The 24,122-nt window shown below is 43.7% G+C and overlaps 1 protein-coding gene across 3 annotated transcripts; it reads left to right on the top strand.

The window, feature by feature from the left end:
* Positions 1-1,902: 1,902 nt before the first annotated feature.
* MCM3 (minichromosome maintenance complex component 3) lies at positions 1,903-23,816 on the top strand. 3 transcript variants are annotated; one of them, XM_032140477.2, is made up of 18 exons: positions 1,911-2,070; positions 3,560-3,672; positions 4,102-4,310; positions 4,789-4,919; positions 7,366-7,604; positions 8,114-8,222; positions 9,280-9,433; positions 9,771-9,902; positions 10,481-10,689; positions 13,348-13,522; positions 13,904-14,030; positions 14,825-14,975; positions 18,381-18,521; positions 19,578-19,681; positions 20,848-20,933; positions 21,401-21,470; positions 22,162-22,312; positions 22,755-22,877. In XM_032140477.2, the coding sequence occupies exons 1-18, from the start codon at positions 1,993-1,995 to the stop codon at positions 22,875-22,877; spliced, it is 2,502 nt and encodes an 833-aa protein (XP_031996368.2). In that variant the 5' UTR covers positions 1,911-1,992. The 3 variants fall into 3 exon arrangements, with proteins under 3 accessions (XP_031996367.2, XP_031996368.2, XP_031996369.1); XM_032140476.2 differs by lacking the exon at positions 22,162-22,312 and having other exon boundaries at positions 1,903-2,070; positions 22,755-23,816; XM_032140478.2 differs by lacking the exons at positions 3,560-3,672; positions 22,162-22,312 and having other exon boundaries at positions 2,018-2,070; positions 22,755-23,816.
* Positions 23,817-24,122: the final 306 nt, after the last annotated feature.

Genomic DNA, 24,122 nt, shown 5'->3' with positions numbered 1-24,122 from the left:
TGCTGGGATTACAAGCGTGAGCCACCGCGCCCGGCCGAATTGTCTTTACATAGTTTCCAAATTTGCCATTAGCTCATGGAATGTTAGAGTAAGACAGATTATCAGAGATATTCGAATTCAGTTTCTTCATTTTATACTGTATATAAGGAAACAAGCCCAGAAAAAAGTGTGAGAATCAAAGATATGGCTTTCAGATTTCCACTCTTTTGGACTTTCTACTACAAATGACTCGACTTCTTTGCTAGTTTGAACTAAGCTTCCCGGTTCTTTTAGTGTTAATTTCAAATTGTTTCCAGAGCAGAGGATATCTCAGTATTCTGTCCAATAAATTCATAAAATAAGAGTTATGAGTAAAAAGTCTTAAGTAAATCAGTAATTACCTCTTGCTATATAACTGCAAACAGTATCTTTATTCTAGAATTTTCTTTTTTTTTTTTTGCCCGTTAATAAACACAAAAGCAAGCAGTCAAATGACAGCATTTTTGCTTTGGCTAAGGATCGATTTATCTGCCCACTAGGATGGCACAAAACATATAGTAACTATAAACTGGATAATAACTAGAAATACATATACCCACACAAATAGATGGCATATATATTTAGGCAGATTATTCTTAGAATATTTATCAGTACATAGTGAGTCCTGAAGACTTTAAAACATAAGCTAATACTTGGCTGAAATTTCAGATAAAGAGTTATCAAATGTCTGATTTTGGGCAATCTAGTATTTCAGCTTCTTGCTCAGTAAAATTAAAAACACATGCTGGGGCAATGGACCTGCTCTTTATTGTGCAGAGTGGTTACATGGGTGTAAGCACAGGTAAAAATTTACTGAGCTGTACACTTAAGATTTGTGCATTTTACTGTATATACATTATATCTCAAAATAAAACTAAAAATATAACAAAAAGCCAGCCACGACGGACTGAAAACAAACATACAAATTTGGACGTGAAATGATTTTTTAATCATTATAGTTTCAGATTTGCTTTTAGTTACTGATTGATATTTAATCAATGTGGCATGAAACACTTTTCCCCCTCTTGTGCTGCTAGTTCAGTAAGCTAAGTTACTTAAAAGGATCCTGTGATCTTTTTATAAGACCAGACAGCCTTTAATTTACCGCCTTTAATTTAGCCGTTACTAAGTAAGATGGAGTAGTAACGGTTTCCAGAATTTGTGTAACACACGATGAAGTCTCTAGAGGGCAGGGTAATCACAGATTTTTTTTTCCACTTCATCCTTCTCTGCGGCGATGTCTTTATGGAGTTCGTCAGGCAACGGTATCAGATAGCAAATGGGTTTTTAACTAACCTTTCCCTAAGATATTATAGTTCTATATTCTATCCTATAGATTCTCAAAATCCACTTTTACACTAGGATGCCACTTGAGGGCAGTTCTGATTTGGATGTATCTTAAAAATGATTTGCTTTTATGTTTTCATCTCCCTGCGTTATAAAGCACCATCCTCTGACGTTTAGTCTACTTTCAAGGGAAGTCCTACCGCCGGCCTGAATTTGGTCGTTGCATCGGGTCAAAAGTTCTGCAGCTTGAAAAACTCTGCAAAACATCCGGAAAGGAGGGAGAACACTACAACTCCCAGAACGCAGCGCTTTCCCTCTCGCCAGCCTGTCCCCTCCAACTGCCCAATGACCAGCCTCTGTGAGCCTCCTCTCAGCCCTATTGGTCAGTTTGCTCGTCAGTGAGGGAGGCGGGGGGAGGGGAGGAACAGAGAATCCCGGATGGTACGTTTCCCGCCACCGCGGGGCGCCCAGCGGAAAACCCGAAGAAGAAGGAGCTTTTGATTGGACAGTCGCTTTTCTGCCTCAGAGAACTCAACCAATCATAATGTTTATATGCTCCCAAGGTCCCCGCCTCTTCCTCGAGGTAACCTTTGGTGGCGGGAAAAGTTCGGAACTTTTCGCGCCGGGGTGGAGTCACCCCGGGAACCTCCGCGCTACTTCGGTGGAGGTAGTTCTTTGGCAGCGGGCATGGCGGGTACCGTGGTGCTGGACGATGTGGAGCTGCGGGAGGCTCAGAGAGATTACCTGGACTTCCTGGACGACGAGGTGAGGGAGGCGCCGGCGTGCGGGCTCTAGCGCTTGGAGCCCCTGCGGACGCGGCCCGGCCGGAAAGCCAGAGGCCCTGCAGACCCCCAGACCGTGTGCCGCAGCGGAGCCTGCCAGGCCCGAGCCTCCCGCCCCAATCTTGTAACTTCTCAACGCCGGACTCGCTAGTTTGTGTTCGATAAGTGAACTCTTAGGAAGCCAACTTTCTCCTAAGTACGAGCGATGGTCCAGGCGCGCGAGAGGCGATAGGTTCCCATTAAGTGCAAGCAGATTGGCAAAGCCCACCTCCGCCTTTTGCATTTCACTGCTCTCTCTTGATTTGGGGAGACTGTGGGGGAGGGGCTGCCCTAGGGCTATAGTGACCAGCCGCATTGCAGAGTGCTCAGATTTTAGGGACTGACTTTTTACCCGGAGGAAAAGACTCCCTAATTCGGCTGCATTTTTTTTTTTTTTTTTTTTTTGAGATGGCGTCTCGCTCTGTAGCCCAGACTAGAGTGCAGTGGCGCAATCTCGGCTCACTGCAAGCTCCGCCTCCTGGGTTCACGCCATTCTCCCACCTCAGCCTCCCGAGTAGCTGGGACTACAGGCGCCTGCCACCATGCCCGGCTAATTTTTTTGTATTTTTAGTAGAGACGGAGTTTCACCATTCACAGGATGGTCTCGATCTTCTGACCTTGTGATCCGCCCGCCTCGGCCTCCCAAAGTGCTGAGATTACAGGCGTGAACCACCGTGCCCGGCCTGCATTCTTTTTCAATACCAACTAAGATGCAGATTAAAGTGTTTTGTGTGCAGGCCAAGGGGATTTTATGTGCAACCCAAGACTTAAAGCCATAGAATGTTGAAAAACCATCTTGAAGGGTTGATGATGTGACCAAATAGCTGAGATTCTCTATTCCTTTAGGTCGAGCTATGAGAACCCTTTCCGTATTAGAGATGATTGGGAGAAATATTACTTTTTACATAATTCTTAAATGAAAAGCCATTTTAATGTGACTATTAAGAGTCTGTTTAATTTACATTTTTATTGTATCTATTTGAAGTGCACGTTTTGATATACATGGTGAAATGATTACTACAGTGAAACAACATATCCATCTATTCACGTTGTTACCATTAACATTCACATTGCTAGATTTAACTTAACATTTTAACAAAGTTTGCACTTATTGTCCATTTAGACTTCTCATGAGCTCATTTTAATTCTCCACTAAAGACAGAAATTACAGCATGCAGAAAAGTTGTCCATGATGATGGGAATAACAGCATGGACCTTGAGGAAGTCATTATAATTCTTACAGTCCCCTCTTAGGGTGTTATTTCGAATCTAAAGATAGTGAATGAAAGAGAGAAATTGGTGAGCACATACATACTGGGGATTTAGCTCTGCTGCAGAGATTGACTTAGCTATCTGGCTGTGAGAACTACTTCTGTTTAGAAACATCGTTTTTGAATTTGTGGCTATGGTGATATTTGGTGGCTGTTTTGCAGGAAGACCAGGGAATTTATCAGAGCAAAGTTCGGGAGCTGATCAGTGACAACCAATACCGGCTGATTGTCAATGTGAATGACCTGCGTAGGAAAAACGAGAAGAGGGCTAACCGGTGAGTGGCAAGGGGATATACTGGCTGTCAGTGAGAATGGCTCCCTTCCCTCTTGGCCAGATTGGAACAGCCTCTCAGGAGAGGACTTGTATGAAACAGGATTGATTAGAAGCCCTCATAGCTCACCTGCACCTATTTTTTTTTTTTTTTTCCGAAAAGTAGGTGGTTGGCATTTTCCTCCCAAATGCCCCTCCTTCCAATGTTTAGCTGAATATGATTTTTATATCTTTGATAAGTTGAATTAAAGTTGGTCCTTAGTTCTGGTATTTTACTGAGTCTTATAGGATGGTATTTTACTGAGACTTATAGGAGAAAGCAGAAGCTGGATTTTCTCATTGTTTTTAATGATCTAAGAATGTCTGCTGTTTTGAGGATCCATTTTTTTGAGTTCTGCCCTGTCTGATTTTTCTTTCTCTTGCTTATGTACAGGCTTCTGAACAATGCCTTTGAGGAGCTGGTTGCCTTCCAGCGGGCCTTAAAGGATTTTGTGGCCTCCATTGACGCTACCTATGCCAAGCAGTATGAGGAGTTCTACGTAGGATTGGAAGGCAGTTTTGGTTCCAAGCACGTCTCCCCGCGGACTCTTACCTCCTGCTTCCTCAGCTGTGTGGTCTGTGTGGAGGGCATTGTCACTAAATGTAAGTGGGTTAAAGGGGGCCCACTAAGGAAATGAATAGACAGGGAGATGGGGAAAGCAGGAGAGGGAAAGTAGACCTGGGTAGCCTGTGGCTTCAAAGAGGTGGAGCATTGGAATTATGTGGTAAAACTTGGAGGGGCTCAGGGTGTACAATGTTGGGGGACCTTGAGTAATCACATGTGTTAGTAGAATGATGAATTCTGCTGAGAGCTGGAGGAGTCTTGGCTTCTGGCAGTCTCTCATTCCAACCCCTAACTCCACCTGTTTATTAGTTGGGATCGGTGGTACTTAAAATTTTATGTGGATATGGTGGTGGTCTATATATAAATAAAAAAGTGAATAAAAGGTAATACTGAAATATCATAACCTAGTCAAAAAAACACAGTATTTGGGGTCATCATAGGCTTGCATAGGTTTGAGTTCCACCTGTATCATTGTCTAGTTGGGTGAGTTTATATATGCACATTTTCCATTCCTAGGTTCTCTAGTTCGTCCCAAAGTCGTCCGCAGTGTCCACTACTGTCCTGCTACTAAGAAGACCATAGAGCGACGTTATTCTGATCTCACCACCCTGGTGGCCTTTCCCTCCAGCTCTGTCTATCCTACCAAGGTAAGGGGGATAAATCCATTGAGCTGTCTTGGAGGTTGGAATCAAAGATACCTGTTTTAAGGCAAGGAATTGTGTAATATCTGAAGTCTTTTTTCTGTAAAGGGTGAAAAATAAGGATTAATCCAAAGGAAAGATTGATTGCAGGCCAGAGTTTAATATGAAAATCCCATAATTCTTATTTATTTATTTGTTTTTAAAGATGAGGTTCTCCTGTGTTTTCCTAGGTTGGAGTGCGGTGGCTATTCACAGGTGCAATCATGGTGCACTAAATTTGCAAACTCCTGGGCTCAAGTGATCCTCCCAAGTAGTTGGGATTGCAGGCATGTGCTACGCCACCTGGCTTCACAATTCTTATTTTTTTTTTTTAGAGACAGGATCTGTCTCTCTCAGGCTGGAGTGCAGTGGTGCCATTATAGAACACTGCAGCCTGAAACTCCTGGACTCAAGGAATCTTCTCACTTTACCCTCCTGAGTACCTGGGATTATAGGCATGCACCACCAGGTCCGCTAATTTTTTTTCACTTTTTTTCTAGAGACAGGGTCTCGCTATGTTGCCCAGGCTGGACTTGAAGTCCTGGCCTCAAGTGATCCTCCTGCTTCCATCTTCCAAAGTATTGAGATTACAGACATGAACCACCATGCCCAGCCACAACTCTTATTGTTTTTTTAAGAAAACACTTGTTCATTTTAGAAAATTACGGAATAATCAAAAGAAGTCATCTACATAGATGTTTTAACAATGTTATAATGCAATTTTGTAATCTGCTTTTTAAAAAGTAGAAAAATAATGCTAGACTGTTATGCAGTCTTTACAAATATTTCGTTGTGGGTTTGGGAGCAGGTCGGCATAGGAAAATGCTTTCTTCTTGGTGTTCAGATTGATCTGGATTGAGGATAATGCAGGGCTTTCCTCTGGAGACAAAAGATCATTAATATTGATTACTTGATGTCTGAACTCATTCTATCAAAGAATTCCTCTCCTCCCCTCATCAAATTTTAATTGAGGACTACTGTATTCAAAGCACTATTAGGCGCTATGGAGGACAAGGATATAAATAAGACCCAGTCCTCGTCATCAGTCTTCACAGTGGTGGAGAAATGAAACATACAAACAAAAACAAGAATGAGTATCTTAGAATTATAACTTAAACATACTTTAGCATCATTTAGTCTACCTCCAGATGAAATGCTGAGATCAGAGAAGTTTAATTTGCTTATGATCCCAGTTAGTGACGGCCTTAAGGACTAGGACCTGTGTCTCTTTAGTTCATGCCAGTTGTATTTTCTAAGTCATTCTGTTGTCTTCTTCGGACCTTAAGCTCCACTTTTTTAGAATTTCCTCTTCAGGAAGTACTTGGGAAGTACTCTTCTGTTGATTACTGTGGCCAAGCTTCTTAACTTGAAAAGTGAAATACATTGGACCAGATCTTCTGGAGGTTGTCTATGATGATGCTTAAGAGTGTGGGCTTTGGAGTTAACACCTGTATCAAGTCAAGACTCTGCTACTTAACTGTGTGACCTGGGGGAACTTAATGTCTCCTAGTCTCATCGTTTCCTTGTCCATGATGTGTGAAAATACCTTCTTTACAAAGTTGTTGTGATAATTACATGAGATAATTTTGTGAAGTAATAGCACAGTGCCTGGCACATAGTAAACACTCAATAAGTGACAACTGTGTTTTTAGAAAATTCAAATGTGAAGGAAGTAAAACTTCAATATACATAGAGGAAAGCTCACATAAGTATATAGCTTGATGAATTTTTACAAGCTGAGTATACCTGTGTAACCAGCTCCAAATGAGGAACTATTAGCACTCAGAAGTCCCTCTTGAGGGCCCATGTTACCTAGGGATAACCACTGTCCTGATGTCTAACAGTATGGATTACTTTCGGCTGTTTTTCTGTTTTATTTAAATCCTTTTGGGCGTCATATGCTCAACACTGTGTTGATGAGATTTATCCATGTTGTGTATAGGTGTGTTTCATACATTTTTATTGCTGTATAGTATTCATTTATGTGAATATACCGTGTTATTTAACCATTACACTATTGATGGCATTTTTATATTTTAAAATTTTTGACTGTTAGGCATAATGCTGCTATGAGCATTACAATGCATGGCTTTGAGTGAATGTTTCTGTTGGGTATTACCTGGGAGTGGAAAAACTGCTTCAGATGTAAGCATATATTCAGCTTTAGAGGGGAGGTAAGAATCTTAATTTGGATGTTAATATAACCATAGTCCATTCAAACTGTGGTTTGCCCCTTCCATTCGATGGTTGTTACTAAAACAGACGGGAACACAAAAAGCTAGAGAAGGTACTTGGCTTTTTTTGTTCTTGAATAATAAAATTTTATGAAGTCATCTTATTTGCCATGACAGGTGAGTGTGGCATTTTTAAGACAGGACGGAGATCACTCTGTCCTCTGTGTGCCTTTTTCTAGGATGAGGAGAACAATCCCCTTGAGACGGAATATGGCCTTTCTGTCTACAAGGATCACCAGACCATCACCATCCAGGAGATGCCGGAGAAGGCCCCGGCCGGCCAGCTCCCCCGCTCTGTGGACGTCATTCTGGATGATGACTTGGTGGATAAAGCGAAGCCTGGTGACCGGGTTCAGGTGGTGGGAACCTACCGTTGCCTTCCTGGAAAGAAGGGAGGCTACACCTCTGGGACCTTCAGGTAAAGGGTCTGCCTTAAAGTGTATGGAATGCTGTTGACAGCTTCCATTTCTGGTAATATCCTTTCTCCAGTTTGCCGTATTCCAGAGAGTTATATCCGATAGGTGGAGCACTCTACCTGCCTGGGAGACAGGATACCTTCAATACCTCTTTTCTATCAGATAAAGCTGGTGATACTTACCATCATATGCCAAAAATGAGAGTTATTGGTGACAATGATTACAGCCTCATGGCTTTCCTGGGAGTTTCTCATTTAATTACGCTTCATCCCCATACACAGTTCTGTCTGAAGTTCTGTGGGTCAATTCCAGAGGTGGGGCATGATCAGCATATTTGGATCACAGACAGAACCAGTTGTTTAATTCACAACAGCTACCTGCCCCCTCCCTGCCAACTCTGATTGGCTGGTCTAGTTTGGTAGCCTAAAAAGGCTTACTCCTGCTAGAGGTACTAACTACTGATGTTAGGAATTGAATATAATGGGTTTCCTCTTTATTCCCTTTGTCCCAGGACTGTCCTGATTGCCTGTAATGTTAAGCAGATGAGCAAGGATGCTCAGCCCTCTTTCTCTGCTGAGGATATAGCCAAGATCAAGAAGTTCAGTAAAACCCGATCCAAGGTCTGGGCATCCTTTAGAAATTTGAGGGTGGGAATGGATTTCTAAGAGTTGTGTTTTGGTGCATGGCTATTTTTGTACTAGATCGGAAGGAAGGGTTGAGGTTTTTTTCTCTAAAGTGTTTGGTGTTAGCTTTTTCTGTTTTTGTCTCAATCAACAAGTGAAGGGTGTTTTTGCTGTTTGTTCTTTAATAATTCTGTTGTTGTTAAACAGAATTTTAATACCTGCTACCTGCTGGGCTGCTAAATGAGCCTAGTACAAATATTAGGATAGGTGTTAACTTATCAGCGTACCAATAAGTCTATTTATTACTGAAGACATTAGTGATGCATTACTACTTAAACATTTTTTCTTTGTTTTAGTTCTCCAACTTGTTTTTCTTTTTCTTTTTAAGATAGGATGTATATCCACATTTAGAATTGAACTACGTATATGAATGTGTGATGACAAAGGTTACTGTTCAAGCACAGTACATGTTCTTATTAAACCTACAATGTTTTGAACCTGGGGATACTTTTTTCCCTTAAAGATTAAACCTCTAAACAAGTTTTGGAAGCCAGGCTGCCTCTGTGCCTACTCTGATAATGGCCTGATAGTGTGATTTGTCTTAGAAGTTTTTGCAGTTAGGAACAATATATACCTGTTTGTATGTTTCTTCAAGTATTTTCTTTCCTTTTTTTCGAGACGGAATCTTGCTGTGTCACCCAGGCTGGAGTGCAATGGTGCGATCTCTGCTCACTGCAACCTCCACCTCTTGGGTTTAAGCGATTCTCCTGCCTCAGCCTCCCAAGTAGCTGGGATTACAGGCGCACACCACCACGCCTGGCTAATTTTTTGTATTTTTAGTAGAGACGGAGTTTCACCATGTTGGCCAGGCTGTTCTCAAACTCCTGACCTTGTGATCTGCCCGCCTCGGCCTCCCAAAGTGCTAGGATTACAAGCGTGAGCCACTGCGCCTGGCCCTCTTCAAGTATTTTCTATAGGCCAAAGTATATAAAGTGGAGCTCCACAAAGTCCCATTGAATCTCACTAGGCTTGCCATTGGTTATTTCTCCTGTAGGATATCTTTGACCAGCTGGCCAGGTCATTGGCCCCTAGTATCCATGGGCATGACTATGTCAAGAAAGCAATCCTCTGCTTGCTCTTGGGAGGAGTGGAACGAGACCTAGAAAATGGCAGCCACATCCGTGGGGACATCAATATTCTTCTAATAGGTATGATGTTGGGGATTTGCTTTAGACTGTTGTTCTTATGGAGTGGTCGTGGAGACCTATAATATATAAGATTGTATATTCTGTATTTAGCAGTATTTCAGTCCTATCAAAGGACAAAAGGCTAAAATGAATCTTTTTTTTTTAAATCATGTCTGGAATTCCTGATTTATAGTATATAAAATAGTCTTCCATGAGTGGTGAAGGGAAAAGTGAAGGAAAAATATTAAAATCCACTTACCGTATGACTCTGTTGTGTCAAGAGCTGTGCTAGAAAGGCAGAACTTGCTGGATGTGCTGGGGAGTTTGCTAGAGAGTCATCACTGCCCCCACCCTACAGGAGACCCATCCGTTGCCAAGTCTCAGCTTCTGCGGTACGTGCTTTGCACTGCACCCCGAGCTATCCCCACCACTGGCCGGGGCTCCTCTGGAGTGGGTCTGACGGCTGCTGTCACCACAGACCAGGAAACAGGTAAGGGTATAAGGGTCCTTGGCAAAGGCCCAGCAGAGAGACTGAGCATAGATCCTTTGTGTGCCCTGGCTTGTGTTCTGAAGATACAGTTGATAGGTTAGTTGGGGCAAGATTATAGAGGACTGAGTATTCAGCAATGGTGGGTGAATTATTTAAGTCTTTGGTGTTCATCTATTTACAGGAATGTTTTTGATTTAAAAGATTAAGTCTTAGCACATTAGAAAGGAAATAAAAGTGAAGATTATACTGTTTTATGAACTAGAGGAAGGGATTTGGAAACCAGTGAAGAGAAGGCAGAGGTTGGGATATTACTTGAGGATGAGGCCGAAGAGAGAATCTATAAAGGAAATTTGTGAGAAGCTACTTACTTAGGGGTCAAAGTGGGACAAAGAGATAATACTTAGATTGGAGCTGAAAAGGTGACCCACCAGGGTTTCCTCTAAGTTTCTCGGAGCCAACACACCATTGCCGCATTCTCACGTGCAAAGTGAGAGATTCCTAGGAAGGAGATTGAAATCCTTCCCTCTGGCCCCTATAACCTAGACTGTAGCACGTATTTTTACCTCCTCACTTCCCAGGAGAGCGCCGTCTGGAAGCAGGGGCCATGGTCCTGGCTGACCGAGGCGTGGTTTGCATTGATGAATTTGACAAAATGTCTGACATGGATCGCACAGCCATCCATGAAGTGATGGAGCAGGGTCGAGTGACCATTGCCAAGGCTGGCATCCATGCTCGGCTGAATGCCCGCTGCAGTGTTTTGGCAGCTGCCAACCCCGTCTACGGCAGAGTAAGTGGAATCAGGCCCCAACCATTGTCCTCACCTTCATTTGGTTTTGCTGACTAACTGGGCTGAGAAGTGTATTCTAGGTGACCCAGGGGAATAATAGGCCAAAGACTAAAAGTAAGGCCATTTTCTTGTTGTTGTCCTTTGTTTAGAGCAGTGTTCCTCACCCATTCCTGCACAGCAGAATCGCCTGGAAAGTTCCTTATTTGAAAGTAACTTTTTAACAGTACAGTTAAACAGTCCATTTAACATATTTAACAGTCCATTAAATAAAAAGACTACATGCATGTGGTGGGAGAATTTCTAAACAGAACAGGGATATAGTATGAAAACGAAAAGACTTGCTTCTCTCTCCTGTCACTTTGCCAAGAAATAACAGCTTTGAAGTGTTTCAGGAAACAAAAATTTAAGCATGTACCAGCAAATACACTATTTCCTTGTTAAGAATTATCTCTTTGTTTTTATCATGACTGTGATGTGCTAGATATAATCTTTTATATTTGTCTGTGTCTGGGGTTTGGTGAGTTTTTCCTTTTAAAAAATAGATTTCTAGTATTCCATCATAGGGATGTATTTAACTAGTCTCCATCTGATGGGTATTTAGTGGTTTCCTTTTTTTCCTCCCTATTTTGAATGAAGCTGTAGTGGCCATCCCTTTAAGTGTGTGGATAGATTTGGGAATATATCTGTAGTATAAATAGCAAGGAAATTACTGGATTAAGAGTTATGTGCATTTTTCTTTTGGTAGAGATTGCAAAATTACCCTCTTTAAAGATTGTACCATATTAATACTTCTATTAATGAATGCTCATAAATGCTTTGTATTTACCAAGTCCTTTTATCCTATCAGTAACTACCTCACAATGTGTAGTTATCTTTATTTTACAGATGAGAAAATGGAGGTACAAGAGATTATGTAACTTGCTCAAGAGCCACAAACTTGAAAATCGCAGAGCCAGGATTTGAGCCCAGAGCTCATGCTGTGTCCTGGCAGTTTATAATCAATCCCACAGTGTATGGGAACACCTTGTTGCGATGGTGTTTTTTAATACGTACAGTTGCATGGTCCCCAGCTCAGTTTCTGAAGTGAAATCTCTGGAGTTGGGGCTCTTGGTAGCTATGGTTTAGAGAGGCTCCACAGGTTTGGTTTTTTTTTTTTTTTTTTTTTTTTTTTTTTGAGACGGAGTCTCGCTCTGTCGCCCAGGCTGGAGTGCAGTGGCGCGATCTCGGCTCACTACAAGCTCCGCCTCCCGGGTTCACGCCATTCTCCTGCCTCAGCCTCTCCGAGTAGCTGGGACTACAGGCGCCCGCCACCACGCCTGGCTAATATTTTTGTATTTTTAGTAGAGACGGGGTTTCACCGTGTTAGCCAGGATGGTCTCAATCTCCTGACCTCGTGATCCGCCCGCCTTGGCCTCTCAAAGTGCTGGGATTACAAGCATGAGCCACCGCGCCCGGCCGGTTTGGTTTTAATGTGTAGCCAAGGTTGAAAACCATAGGTTTTAAAATTAATGACAGGGCTGGGTGCAGTGTCTCACGCCTGTAATCCTGGCACTTTGGGAGGCTGAGGTGGGAGGATCACTTGAGCCCAGGAGTTTGAGACCAACCTGGGCAATATAGTGAGACCTCATCTTTAAAAGTAAAATGAAATAAAATAAATGATAATGTATGTTTATGTCATTCTCAAGAGTGATCGGGAAATATAAGAAAAATGGCAGGACCTGAAACGTGAACATGGTCAAAATCATTATTACCTAAAGGTTGTTACGTTCTCTGACTGTGAAGTGTATGTGGATGGGTAGGTATCAGTCCAGTAGGCCCAGAATTGAAAGGAGAGTATTGGGGTTTTTGAATCCCAAGGAAAAACTCCCTTGATTCTTTTTTTTTTCTGAGACATAGTCTTACCCTGCCACCCAAGCTGGAGTACAGTGGAGTGATCCTGGCTCACTGCAGCCTCGACCTCCCTGGGCTCAGGTGATCATCCCACCTCAGCCTCTTGAGTAGCTTGGACTACAGATGCGCACCACCATGCCTGGCAGATTTTTTTTTTTCTTTTTTAAATTTTTATAGGGACAGGGTTTTGCATGTTGCCCAGGCTGGTCTCGAACTCCTGGGCTCAAGCAATCCACCTGCCTCAGACTCCCAAAGTGCTGGGATTACAGGTGTGAGTGGATGTGCCTGGCCAGTTTCTAAGATGTTATGATTTATAGATCATTGACCATTTTAGTTGAGGTTTTACTCGTATCTTCTAAGGGACTCCAAAAAGTTCTAAGTGCTTGTAGCCTAACCAACTTGCCCTGTCTTTATGACAGGTAGGGGAAAGGGATCATCTTTCAGAGTCAGGTCCTGCCTTGGGAATGAGAAGAGCAGAATAAGGTTTGGGAAGCAGGGGCCTGGTTTTGAGACCTACACTCAGCCTGTTAGAGGTTCCTGTAGTAGGAAGTGGGGCTTCCTAGGAAGCTCAGTTAAAGAAGGGTTGCAGGTAGAAGAGATGGTTTACATTGTTTAATAGCTTTAAAATACTTCGCTTTTTCACTGCTTTTTGTCTGTTTTGCTCTTTGAGGTCAAGCCTTCCATTCCCACTCCCAGAACTGCAGCAGCCTTGTTGTTCTTTCTTCCTATTGATGTCATGTCCACTTCTGTTGTCTTCGCATTCCCCAGTATGACCAGTATAAGACTCCAATGGAGAACATTGGACTACAGGACTCACTGCTGTCTCGATTTGACTTGCTCTTCATCATGCTGGATCAGATGGATCCTGAGCAGGATCGGGAGATCTCAGACCATGTCCTTCGGATGCACCGTTACAGAGCTCCTGGGGAGCAGGATGGCGATGGTGAGGCCATAAGAATAATAAGAGTAACTAATGGAAAGGGGCTAAACAGATGGTAGTTTCTCAGGCCCAACCCAGGTGGTGGTAGGTGTTTCCGTGTCTGGGTTGATGTTGAAGAGCCCTCAACTGTTTAGCCACCTGCCCTTCTTGCTTACTGGAGGTTATCCTAAGGTGTGTCTTTTGTCCATTTCTGGGTCTGGGGATAACTGAGCATCTTCTGTGGGCCAGGCAGTTCCACCATCTTTATTTGTGGGTTCCATGTGTCTGATTCTTTTTGGGCCCTTTATGAATCTTGGTGTCTCCCCTTCTTGTGCTATAGAAGAAGCAATTTCCCCTGGGTTAAACTCTTTATTACTCTCCTTTCTCCTAACTTGGGTGTACCAGCTATGCCCTTGGGTAGTGCTGTGGATATCCTGGCCACAGATGATCCCAACTTTAGCCAGGAAGACCAGCAGGACACCCAGATTTATGAGAAGCATGACAACCTTCTACATGGGACCAAGAAGAAAAAGTGAGCATTCTCATAACTCTTCCTCAAGGGAACCTGAAATTTGTGTTATATTAGAACATGTGTATATCTAAGCTTAGCTAAGGCATTATGTGCCCAGATCAAAGCCATGCCTGGAGTCATAACCATGTGGACTAATTTTGTAATTTTCTTCTTTTCTGGGTCCACAATATATCCTTTATCCTGGCCAGTTGCCTTGTAAATGTTTGGGTGATTCAGCCCAGGTTCAGGTCTTTTCTTAAAATAGAGTTTTGATGATATGCCTAACTGATGGTGGGTGTGCCTTGTACATGAAAGATGGCAGGTGTCATGTAGCCATTTGTGATGAAGGGTCAGCAGATAGCAAACATTTGAGACTTTGTAGGTAGACTTGGGTGAAGGAGACGTGTGATCAGGTGCTCAAAGCATGAAATGTGGGATCTTACACCTCTGTTTTTGGCCATGATGCAGGAAGAAGCATAGCATAATCTTCAAAGCTGTTGGTTTAAGAATGTAGAATTTGGAGTCAGAATTTGGAGTCTATTTAGGTTCTCTGAGCTGTAGTTTTCCCACCTACAAAATAGAGCAAATAATACCTAAACTTTCTACCTAAACTACCTAACTTACAAATAATACCTGCAATAATTAAATAAAAATATGTGAAAGAGTCTTGTATATGTTCCATATAAATGGGAGTTATGATAATGGGTTCTAGGCTTTGTCTGTTTTGACCCTGGCTTTTCTGAGAGGCAAAGCCACTAATCCAGGCAGGTGGTAAGATGTGGCAGGGAGATGGAATTCACTGTGTGTGGCTCCAGGGAGAAGATGGTGAGTGCAGCATTCATGAAGAAGTACATCCATGTGGCCAAAATCATCAAGCCTGTCCTGACACAGGAGTCGGCCACTTACATTGCAGAAGAGTATTCACGCCTGCGCAGCCAGGATAGCATGAGCTCGGACACCGCCAGGGTGAGTGCCTGGGGAAGCCTGGACCTGGGGTCCCTTAGGTATATGGCTGGGCAGGAGTCCCTGCTATCTGGGAGCTTTGAAAGCATTTTAACTTAGTGACTTTTTTCCTGGTCTGAAGAGCTTCCTGTTATACGATTTTAATCATTTCCTTTTATAAAGGAAAATGAAATAAAGACCCCAGAGATAACATGTCTCTCATCAGTTAAAATGACATTGACCTCCAGAAGCTGTGATTCATTCAGCAAACATAGGAGTGACTTCTGGGAAGTGACCTAGTCTCTCCTCTTACAAGCAGTGTAAAATTAATAAACACTCTTTTCAAAGAGCTCAGATCCAGGAAGGGGAAGCACAAAGGTAGATAGACATCCGTACATATTTATAAATATTTACCCCAGTGTAGTACTTACAAAGGAATGAATGTGAAAGGCTATTTGAGTATAGACGAAGAAACTGTTAATTTTCTTTTCGACTTCCTGAAGGGGTATGAATATCAAGGAAGGATTCCCAGAGAGTATGATATTTGGACTGGACTTTGAAAAAATGACTAACGGGCAACCATGATGGTTATTCAAAGCAATTTCTGGTAACCTAATATAGGTGTCCATGAATTTGTCTAAATCTTTTTTTTGTTTTGTTTTTTGTTTTGTTTTGGCGAGACGGAGTTTCACTCTTGTTGGCTAGGCTGGAGTGCAATGGCGCGATCTCAGCTCACTGCAATCTCCACCTCCCCGGTTCAAGCGATTCTCCTGCCTCAGCCTCCTGAGTAGCTGGGATTACAGGCATGTGCCACTACGCTCGGCTAATTTTGTGTTTTTGATAGAGACCAGGTTTCTCCATGTTGGTCAGGCTGCTCTGGAACTTCCTACCTCAGGTGATCCGCCCGGCTTGGCCTCCCAAAGTGCTGGAATTACAGACGTGAGCCACCACGCCTGGCCCAAAGTTGTCTAAATCTTTTAGGGGCAGTGTAGTTCACATAGGATTTTACAGCAGAAAGACCCAAGTCCAGAACTCTTATTGTGTTACATAGACATAGATTCTTGGATTAGACATGATCCCAGATCATCTACTCCAGCCTCACCCACTCTGTCTTCTCAAATCCCTGCTGGGACTTTTTTTTTTTTGAGATGGAGTCTTGCTCTGTTGCCCAGGCTGGAGTGCGGTGGCATGGTCTCGGCTCACTGCAACCACCGCCTCCCGGGTTCCAGCTATTCTCCTGCCTCAGCCTCCCGGGTAGGTGGGACTACAGGTGCGTGCCACCATGCCTGGCTAATTTTGTATTTTTAGTAGAGACGGGGTTTCACTGTGTTGGCCAGGCTGGTCTCAATCTCTTGACCTCGTGATCTGCCCACCTCGGCCTCCCAAAGTGCTGGGATTATAGGCATGAGCCACAGCGCCTGGCCGGGACTTTTTAATACCCCCAGTGACAGCATGCTCAGAACATTACTGTTTTGAAATTTTAGAATATTTATTAAGCTTAAACCTATTTCCCCACAACTTTTACCTGTGGGTGTTAGTCTTGTTTTCTGGAGGTTGTGTATCACCTGTCTTCCTCATTAAACAGCTTACTTTCTTTTTAACTGTTCCTTTCCACATGCGAACTTCTGCTGTGTCCCAGGCCCTCTCATTGAACCTAGAACTGAGCATCATACACTATTTTAGTTGTCTTAGTGTGGGGTCTGTAAGTGAATTCCAAGAGAATTTGGATTCTCTAGGTCTGCTAGTGCAGGCCAGGATTTCACCAGCTTTTTAGGTGGTTCAAGAATTAGAACTTGTCATGGAGTGTATGACTTCCAAACTCCGGTAGCTTTCTAAATTATTACAAGATTTGATGAATGAATTTAAATGTGAATGTATTTATTTTTGAATGTCATTGTGGATATACATGGTAATTTAGGAAACTTGAAACAAGAAGTGACCAGGATACGTCAATGATGGGTCATTAATGGGAGACCCGGGAGGTGTGACAGAAGGAAGTAGTTTCTTTTTTTTGAGATGGAGTCTCGCTCTGTTGCCCAGGCTAGAGTGCAGTGGCATGATCTTGGCTCACTGCAACCTCTGCCTCCCGAGTTCAAGCAATTCTCCTGCCTCAGCCTCCTGAGTAGCTGGGATTACAGGCATGCGCCACCATACCGGGCTAATTTTTTTTGTATTTTTAGTAGAGACGGGGTTTCACCATGTTGGTCAGGCTAGTCTCAAACTCCTGACCTCGTGATCCACCTGCCTTGGCCTCCCAAAGTGCTAGGATTACAGATGTGAGCCACCACGTCCGGCCTGGAAGTAGTTTCATGTCTGATCCCAGCTCTGCAGCTAGCTTTTGGACTGTGGACAAATCCTTTCACCTGTCAGGTCAGCTTCCTTATCCATAAAATGAGACAGGATTGGACACATCAGAATCACCTGAAACTTGTACACATATCTAGTCCTAAATACTGAGATTTCTGATTCGTTCATTTCCAATTCATTCTGATTGATTAGGTCAAGAAGGCCATTCAGACAATAGCATTTTAAAAGATAAAAGCACCCCGGTTTGTTATTCACTGGCCCCTGTGAGAAACATTTGTTAGGAATGTGTCAAGAGTTCTCCTTCTCCGGACTGAGTTTACTCAAGTTACATATTTGTCCTCAGAGTACTTCTTTCCTATCCCTCCTTTAGTGTGACTTTGGAAAATCTCCTTGAAGGTCTTTGAGTCCCATTTCCTTCATGTATAAAACTTCTCCAAGTTATTAAGAGGGTGAAATGATAGAATATATATAAAGGCAAACTTCCTGCTGCATTGCAGGCCTGCAATCACTGATGATTTTTCTCCCTTCTCTTTTCTACGTTGTAGCCTTTTATCTTTCCAGTTGTTAGATGCCTAATTTTCTTCCCTGTTCACTTGCTCCTCCTTCCTGCAACACTCTTGTGTATATTTCCTTGATCATTGCTATCATCTTTCTCATTTTTTTTTTTTTTTTTTTTGAGGCAGAGTTTCGCTGTCGCCCAGGCTGGAGTGCAGTGGCGCGATCTCGGCTCACTGCAGGCTCCGCCCCCTGGGGTTCACGCCATTCTCCTGCCTCAGCCTCCCGAGTAGCTGGGACTACAGGCGCCCGCTGTCTTGCCCGGCTAATTTTTGGTATTTTTAGTAGAGACGGGGTTTCACTGTGTTAGCCAGGATGGTCTCGATCTCCTGACCTCGTGATCCGCCCGCCCCGGCCTCCCAAAGTGCTGGGATTACAGGCGCGAGCCACCGTGCCCGGCCCATCTTTCTCATTTTTATATGGTATCTATAGAGAACACAGAGCTCTGAATTCTCTGCTTGGGCCTCCTGGGGCTTTTCTGGTAGTGTCGTTTCCCTTTCTGTGCAGTAGGATTGATGGGCATGTCTAAAAGACGAGGGATAAGCAATCCTCCCTTTTCTTCCCTAGACATCTCCAGTTACGGCCCGAACACTGGAAACTCTGATTCGACTGGCCACAGCCCATGCGAAGGCCCGCATGAGCAAGACTGTGGACCTGCAGGATGCAGAGGAAGCTGTGGAGTTGGTCCAGTATGCTTACTTTAAGAAGGTGAGGATTCAGATGCCTGGGCATGAGAGGCTCTCCTGAATATATTACAGATGCATGGGCTTCCCAGCCTTCCGTGGCTGACAGCTACATTTGGATTGTCAACAGAAAGCAGTATTTGTCTTCTAGTGATCAGTCTGCCTCACTCTTTCCTCTGAAACACTCAGTGATTCTCAACCCTGACTGCACCGGAGAATCAGATGGAAAGCTTTAAAATGCTGATTCCAGGGTTCCTAGAGATTCTGGTTTAGTTGATGTGCTGTACTTTCAGTTAGCTGCTTCTCTGTCTACCCCTACTTCCTTTGCATCTTAAAGGTATTTTCAAAAGAGCTACCTTGGTAATCTTCCTTGTCCCTCTATACCTTTCCTCTTGGTAGTCTCTTCAAATGTCCCACTGGCACCTCAGAAGCTCATATTTAAAGTTGGACTCTCAAACTTGCCACTCATCCTGTTTCTCTATTTCTGTTTGTGGCATTGCATCTCTGTCATTTTAGATATCGAGCCTCAAAGCCTAGACTCCCTTTTCCTAGTTGCCCACTCCCGCCCCAGTCTGGTGAATTTTAGCCTTTTGGGGTTGAGTTGTGAGTCTGATAAACTCTTCCTTGCTTTTTGCTAGGTTAAGGGTTCAGTTGTGAGTCTGATAAACTCTTCCTCACTTTTTGCTATGTTAAGAATTGAGTTGTGAGTCTGATAAACTTCCTCGCTTTTTGCTAGGTTAAGGGTTGTCCTGAATTTCAATTAGACACCTGATTTATAAGGAAATGGATTGTTTTTCACTTAACCATTATGGGCTAGACATTCGTTTCTTTATTCAGGAAACATTTATTGAGTACCTACTATATAAACAGCATTTAACATACTTCCCAGCATTTTAAAAAGATGGGTAGCAGTCTCTACTTCTGCCCCTGGTCCTGGGACTTAGGGACAAGTGGAGCTAGGTAAACCATTGGAAACATGGAAGTCATTCCTGCTTATGATGCAGAAGGGACTGGGAGTTCTTGATGAAGTTCCCCTGCATCAGTGACCCCTCTAGCCCAGCCACACTTGCCTTGGTCTTAGGTTCTGGAGAAGGAGAAGAAACGTAAGAAGCGAAGTGAGGATGAATCAGAGACAGAAGATGAAGAGGAGAAAAGCCAAGAGGACCAGGAGCAGAAGAGGAAGAGGTAAGGTGGGGCAAGCAAATGAGATTAAAAAATTGGTGGCCAAAAAGTTGGTGGCGCATGCCTGTAATCCCAGCAATTTGGGAGGCCGAGGTGGGTGGGTCACTTGAGTCCAGGAGTTTGAGACCAGCCTGGGAAATATGGCAAAACTCTGTCTCTACAAAAAATAGAAAAATTAGCCGGGCATGGTGGCGGACACCTGTGGTCCCAGCTGCTCGGTAGGCTGGGGTCAGAGGATTGCTTGAGCCTGGGAGGCAGAGGTTGCAGTGAACCAGGATCGTGCCACCACACTCCAGCCTGGGCGACAAGAGAGAGATCCCATCTCAAAAAAAAAAAAAGTAATAAGTTCCAGTGGGACTGGGGAGAGGAGTAGAGGGTAGAAGGTGGAACCAGCGGTGCTTATTGATGTCAGGTTGTTCATGGAGGGTGTTCCTAGACCTGCAGGGTTTGAGGATGAAGATAACCTGGGTAGGTTGGGAGCGGTGGCTCACGCCTGTAATCCCAGCACTTTGGGAGGCTGAGGCAGGTGGATCACGAGGTCAGGAGATCAAGACCATCCTGGCTAACAGTGAAAACCCGTCTCTACTAAAAATACAAAAAATTAGCCTGGCGTGGTGGCAGGCGCCTGTAGTCCCAGCTACTTGGGAGGCTGAGGTAGGAGAATGGCGTGAACCCAGGAGGCAGAGCTTGCAGTGAGCGGAGATCACACCACTGCACTCCAGCCTGGGTGAGAGAGTGAAACTCCATCCGTCTCAAAAAAAAAAAAAAAAAAGATAACCTGGGTAAAAGAGAAGGAGAGCGAGTCCTTCTCTTGTGCTTTTGACCCCTCTACTGAAGAAATGCTAAATAGTAGGAACAGCATCCCAACCACTGAGGGTTTTGAATATATACTTCAAAATTCTAAGAGAAAAACCTTCATGCTTATGGTTGAATTTATAAGGGCGAGTGATGTGGAAAAGAGCATTGGGAAGCAGCGCCTGTTTGTGTACTAGTCTGGGGACTTGGTCTCGTTTAGAACAAGCAGCAGTTTGCAAAGGCCTAAGCCTAGTGCTTCACTTTGACTTAGTGGTTCTGTTTCCTTTTCTCCGTAGTTAGAGGCACAAGATGGGGCTCCCTTGCCTTTCTGTCTCCAAACTCTTTCTCTCTCTTAACTGCTGTGGGTATTTTAGAAGGAAGACTCGCCAGCCAGATGCCAAAGATGGGGATTCATACGACCCCTATGACTTCAGTGACACAGAGGAGGAAATGCCTCAAGGTGAGTGAGCGCCACTTACTGATGAAAGAGGTTGTTCCTGTGACTCTTGGACTTTTCCAGTTGCTCTGTGCACTTTATTTTCTTGTGGACTCTTGTTTGTTTGGCTCCCTGCTTGGGGCCTATGTCCAAGAGGTTAGTCCCAAGAGAGCTTCAGGGGAAACTTTGGAAAAAGCTTTGCTATATTGTGTACGCCTCCTTGATGAACTGTGCTGTGCTGTTTTACCTGGTATAAGCATTTCAGATAATATGTATGTTGAGGGTCTCCTGCCTGACTAAATTCCTTCATCATCCAATGAAGATTTCCCTTTATCCTACTTGTTCTGCCTGGCCCCACAAGAACCCTAGGAAATAGGATTGTTCAGCAGGCTGAGTGAGGGATTGGGAGTGGAGATGATTTCTCTAGTGTTTGTGGAAATGGCTTCACCTTGCTCATCTTCCCCATCTCTACAACCATTAACCCTCTGAAGTACACACTCCAAAGACGGCAGACGCACAGGAGACCAAGGAATCCCAGAAAGTGGAGTTGAGTGAATCCAGGTGAGTACGGATGTTGCTCCTGCCCCTTCAAGAATTCTGTGTATCACTGAGGAAGGGACTTTGTTCCCTTGGAGAGAGTGGGAAACTGCTGGTCATCGATAGAACTCAAAACTAGAGGCCTGTGGCTTTTAACATTTTATATTCTCATTTAATTTCAAACTTATTGAAAAGTTATGAGAAAAGCATGAAGAACTGGATGTCCTTTACCCAGAATCTTCAGTTGTTTAAATTAATAATTCTCTCTTTCTGAGAGAGAAGAGTTTTATGATAAGGATAAAACTTATGTCTTACTGTAACCTCAGATTCTTCTTGGTGGGATAGATACATTTTGGCCATTTGTTTTTGAAATGAAGAATTTTTACCACCAGGGTTTTAGGAAACATTTTTATCTATGAATTTTGTTTACTGGACACCAAAGAAACTCCATAGCCAAGTTTTATGTTTTTTCTTTTTATACTTCAAACACATAACACAATGTATTTACTGAAAAAAATTTGAAAAACATTGAAAAGTATTTAGAAAAAAAAATTAAAGTCAGTTGTAACTCTATCCCTCAAGGACAACCATTCAACCGTATCTTAAAATGCTTCTTGAATCAGCTCGTATAGATCTCACTTTTTTTTTTTTTTGAGACCGGAGTGTGGTGTTTATTTTTTACTTTTTTACAGTGTTTATTTTTTACTTTTTGTAGAGACGGGGTCTTACCATGTTGCCCAGGCTGGTCTTGGACTCCTGGCCTCAAGCAGTCCATCTGCCTGGGCCTCCCAAAGGGCTGGGATTACAGGCATAAGCCACTGTGCCTGTTTAATCTCATTCTTTTTAATGACTGCAGGGTTTCCATGGTATGGATGGGTAAAAATTTAACGAAATTCTCTGATGGTAGACATTTGGGTTGTTCCCTGTTTACAGTAAACAGTATTAAATTTATCAGTGTGCACTCATGCAAGTATAGCTGTGAGTTCCTAGAAATGGGCTGCATGGGCGAAAGGATATACGCTTTTAAGGCTTTAGTAAGTGCTGCTAAATTGTCCCCCATTGACACTGACTGGGTTACTATTTTACAGTGAATGGGAATGCCAATTTCCCACACGCGAGTACAATAGTTTAGCTTTAAAGGGGGCTCCTCAAGGGTAGCGCTGCCATCAGAGGCAGATGTGTGTGTGAGAAAGAATATTGAGAGGACGCCTCTACTGTGTTAATACTACGGATTTTCCTAGTATAGCTCTTTCCTGAGAGCATTTGGGTTTGTTTACTCCTCTTCCCCCTTTCTCCTGTCTGGGGCAGGTTGAAGGCATTCAAGGTGGCCCTCTTGGATGTGTTCCGGGAAGCTCATGCGCAGTCAATCGGCATGAATCGCCTCACAGAATCCATCAACCGGGACAGCAAAGAGCCCTTCTCTTCAGTTGAGATCCAGGCTGCTCTGAGCAAGATGCAGGATGACAATCAGGTCATGGTGTCTGAGGGCATCATCTTCCTCATCTGAGGAGGCCTCGTCTCTGAACTTGGGTTGTGCCGAGAGAGTGTGTTCTGTGTTTCCCACCCTCTCCCTGACCCGAGTCTTTGCCTCTACTCCCCTAACAGTGTTGAATTGAACTGAAGGCGAGGAATGTTGGTAATGAAGCTGAGTTCAGGACTTGGTGGACCCTTTGGGAATGGGTCGTGAAAGCTGCCATGGGGTGAGGAAAGAGGAGACAGTGGGAGAGGACAATGACTATTGCATCTTCATTGCAAAAGCACTGGCTCATCCGCCCTACTTCCCATCCCACACAAACCCAACTGTAAATAACATATGACTTCTGAGTACTTTTGGGGGCACAACTGTTTTCTTTTTGCTGTTTTTTTTTTTTTTTTTTTTGAGACAGAGTCTCGCTCTGTTGCCCAGGCTGGAGTGCAGTGGCACAATCTCGGCTCACTGTAAGCTCCGCCTCCCGGGTTCATGCCATTCTCCTGCCTCAGCCTCTCCGAGTAGCTGGGACTACAGGCGCCCGCCACCACGCCCAGCTAAGTTTTTGTATTTTTAGTAGAGACGGGGTGTCACCGTGGTCTCGATCTCCTGACCTCGTGATCCGTCCGCCTCGGCCTCCCAGAGTGCTGGGATTACAAGCGTGAGCCACCGCGCCTGGCCTTTTTTTTTTTTTTTTTTTTTCCCTCTAGAGCACTTTGGTCTAGACTAGGCTTTGGGTGGTTCTAACTGGTGGAGAGAAGCTCTGAGGCACGTCATGCAGGTCAAGAAAGCTTTCTTTGCAGTAGCACCAGTTAAGGTGAATATGTATTGTACCACAAAACAAACCCAATATCCAGATGAATATCTGAGATGTTGAATAAACGTAGCCATTTTGTACACATGGTCTTAATAGTCATAGTGTGTTTTTTATACATAACATTGAATTGTTTTCCTTGAGAGCAATTGTGCAGTTTGCTGCTCCCGCATTTGCAGCAAACTACCACAAGGTGGCAGCAGCCTTCTGTGAGCTCTCTGTGGGTCATGTCTTCTCTAGAGGCAGTTTTCTTCCTCAGCAGCACCAGCATTTATCAGTCAAAATTGATAGTATAGACCAAACCCCGCCAATTTAAAATAGCTAAATGGCCACGGGAGGCCAGTGAGTAAAAGTTTAGGAGAAGAATTGTCCCTCTGTCTGGCGCTTTTTGCCT

This window comes from Hylobates moloch, unplaced genomic scaffold (assembly GCF_009828535.3).
Source record: "Hylobates moloch isolate HMO894 unplaced genomic scaffold, HMol_V3 SCAFFOLD_20, whole genome shotgun sequence".
Classification (NCBI taxonomy): Eukaryota; Metazoa; Chordata; class Mammalia; order Primates; family Hylobatidae; genus Hylobates; species Hylobates moloch.
The sequence above is the reverse complement of the archived record's forward strand: the minus strand, read 5'-3'. Positions and strand labels throughout refer to the sequence as shown.

Excerpts from the sequence above, each read along its gene's own strand:
- MCM3 (XM_032140477.2), top strand. The coding sequence starts at position 1,993 with ATGGCGGGTACCGTGGTGCTGGACGATGTGGAGCTGCGGGAGGCTCAG. Across the intron at positions 14,976-18,380 it reads TGAGCTCGGACACCGCCAGG|ACATCTCCAGTTACGGCCCG; the intron begins GTGAGTGCCTGG and ends TTTCTTCCCTAG. Across the intron at positions 21,471-22,161 it reads GTGGAGTTGAGTGAATCCAG|AGACGGGGTCTTACCATGTT; the intron begins GTGAGTACGGAT and ends TACTTTTTGTAG.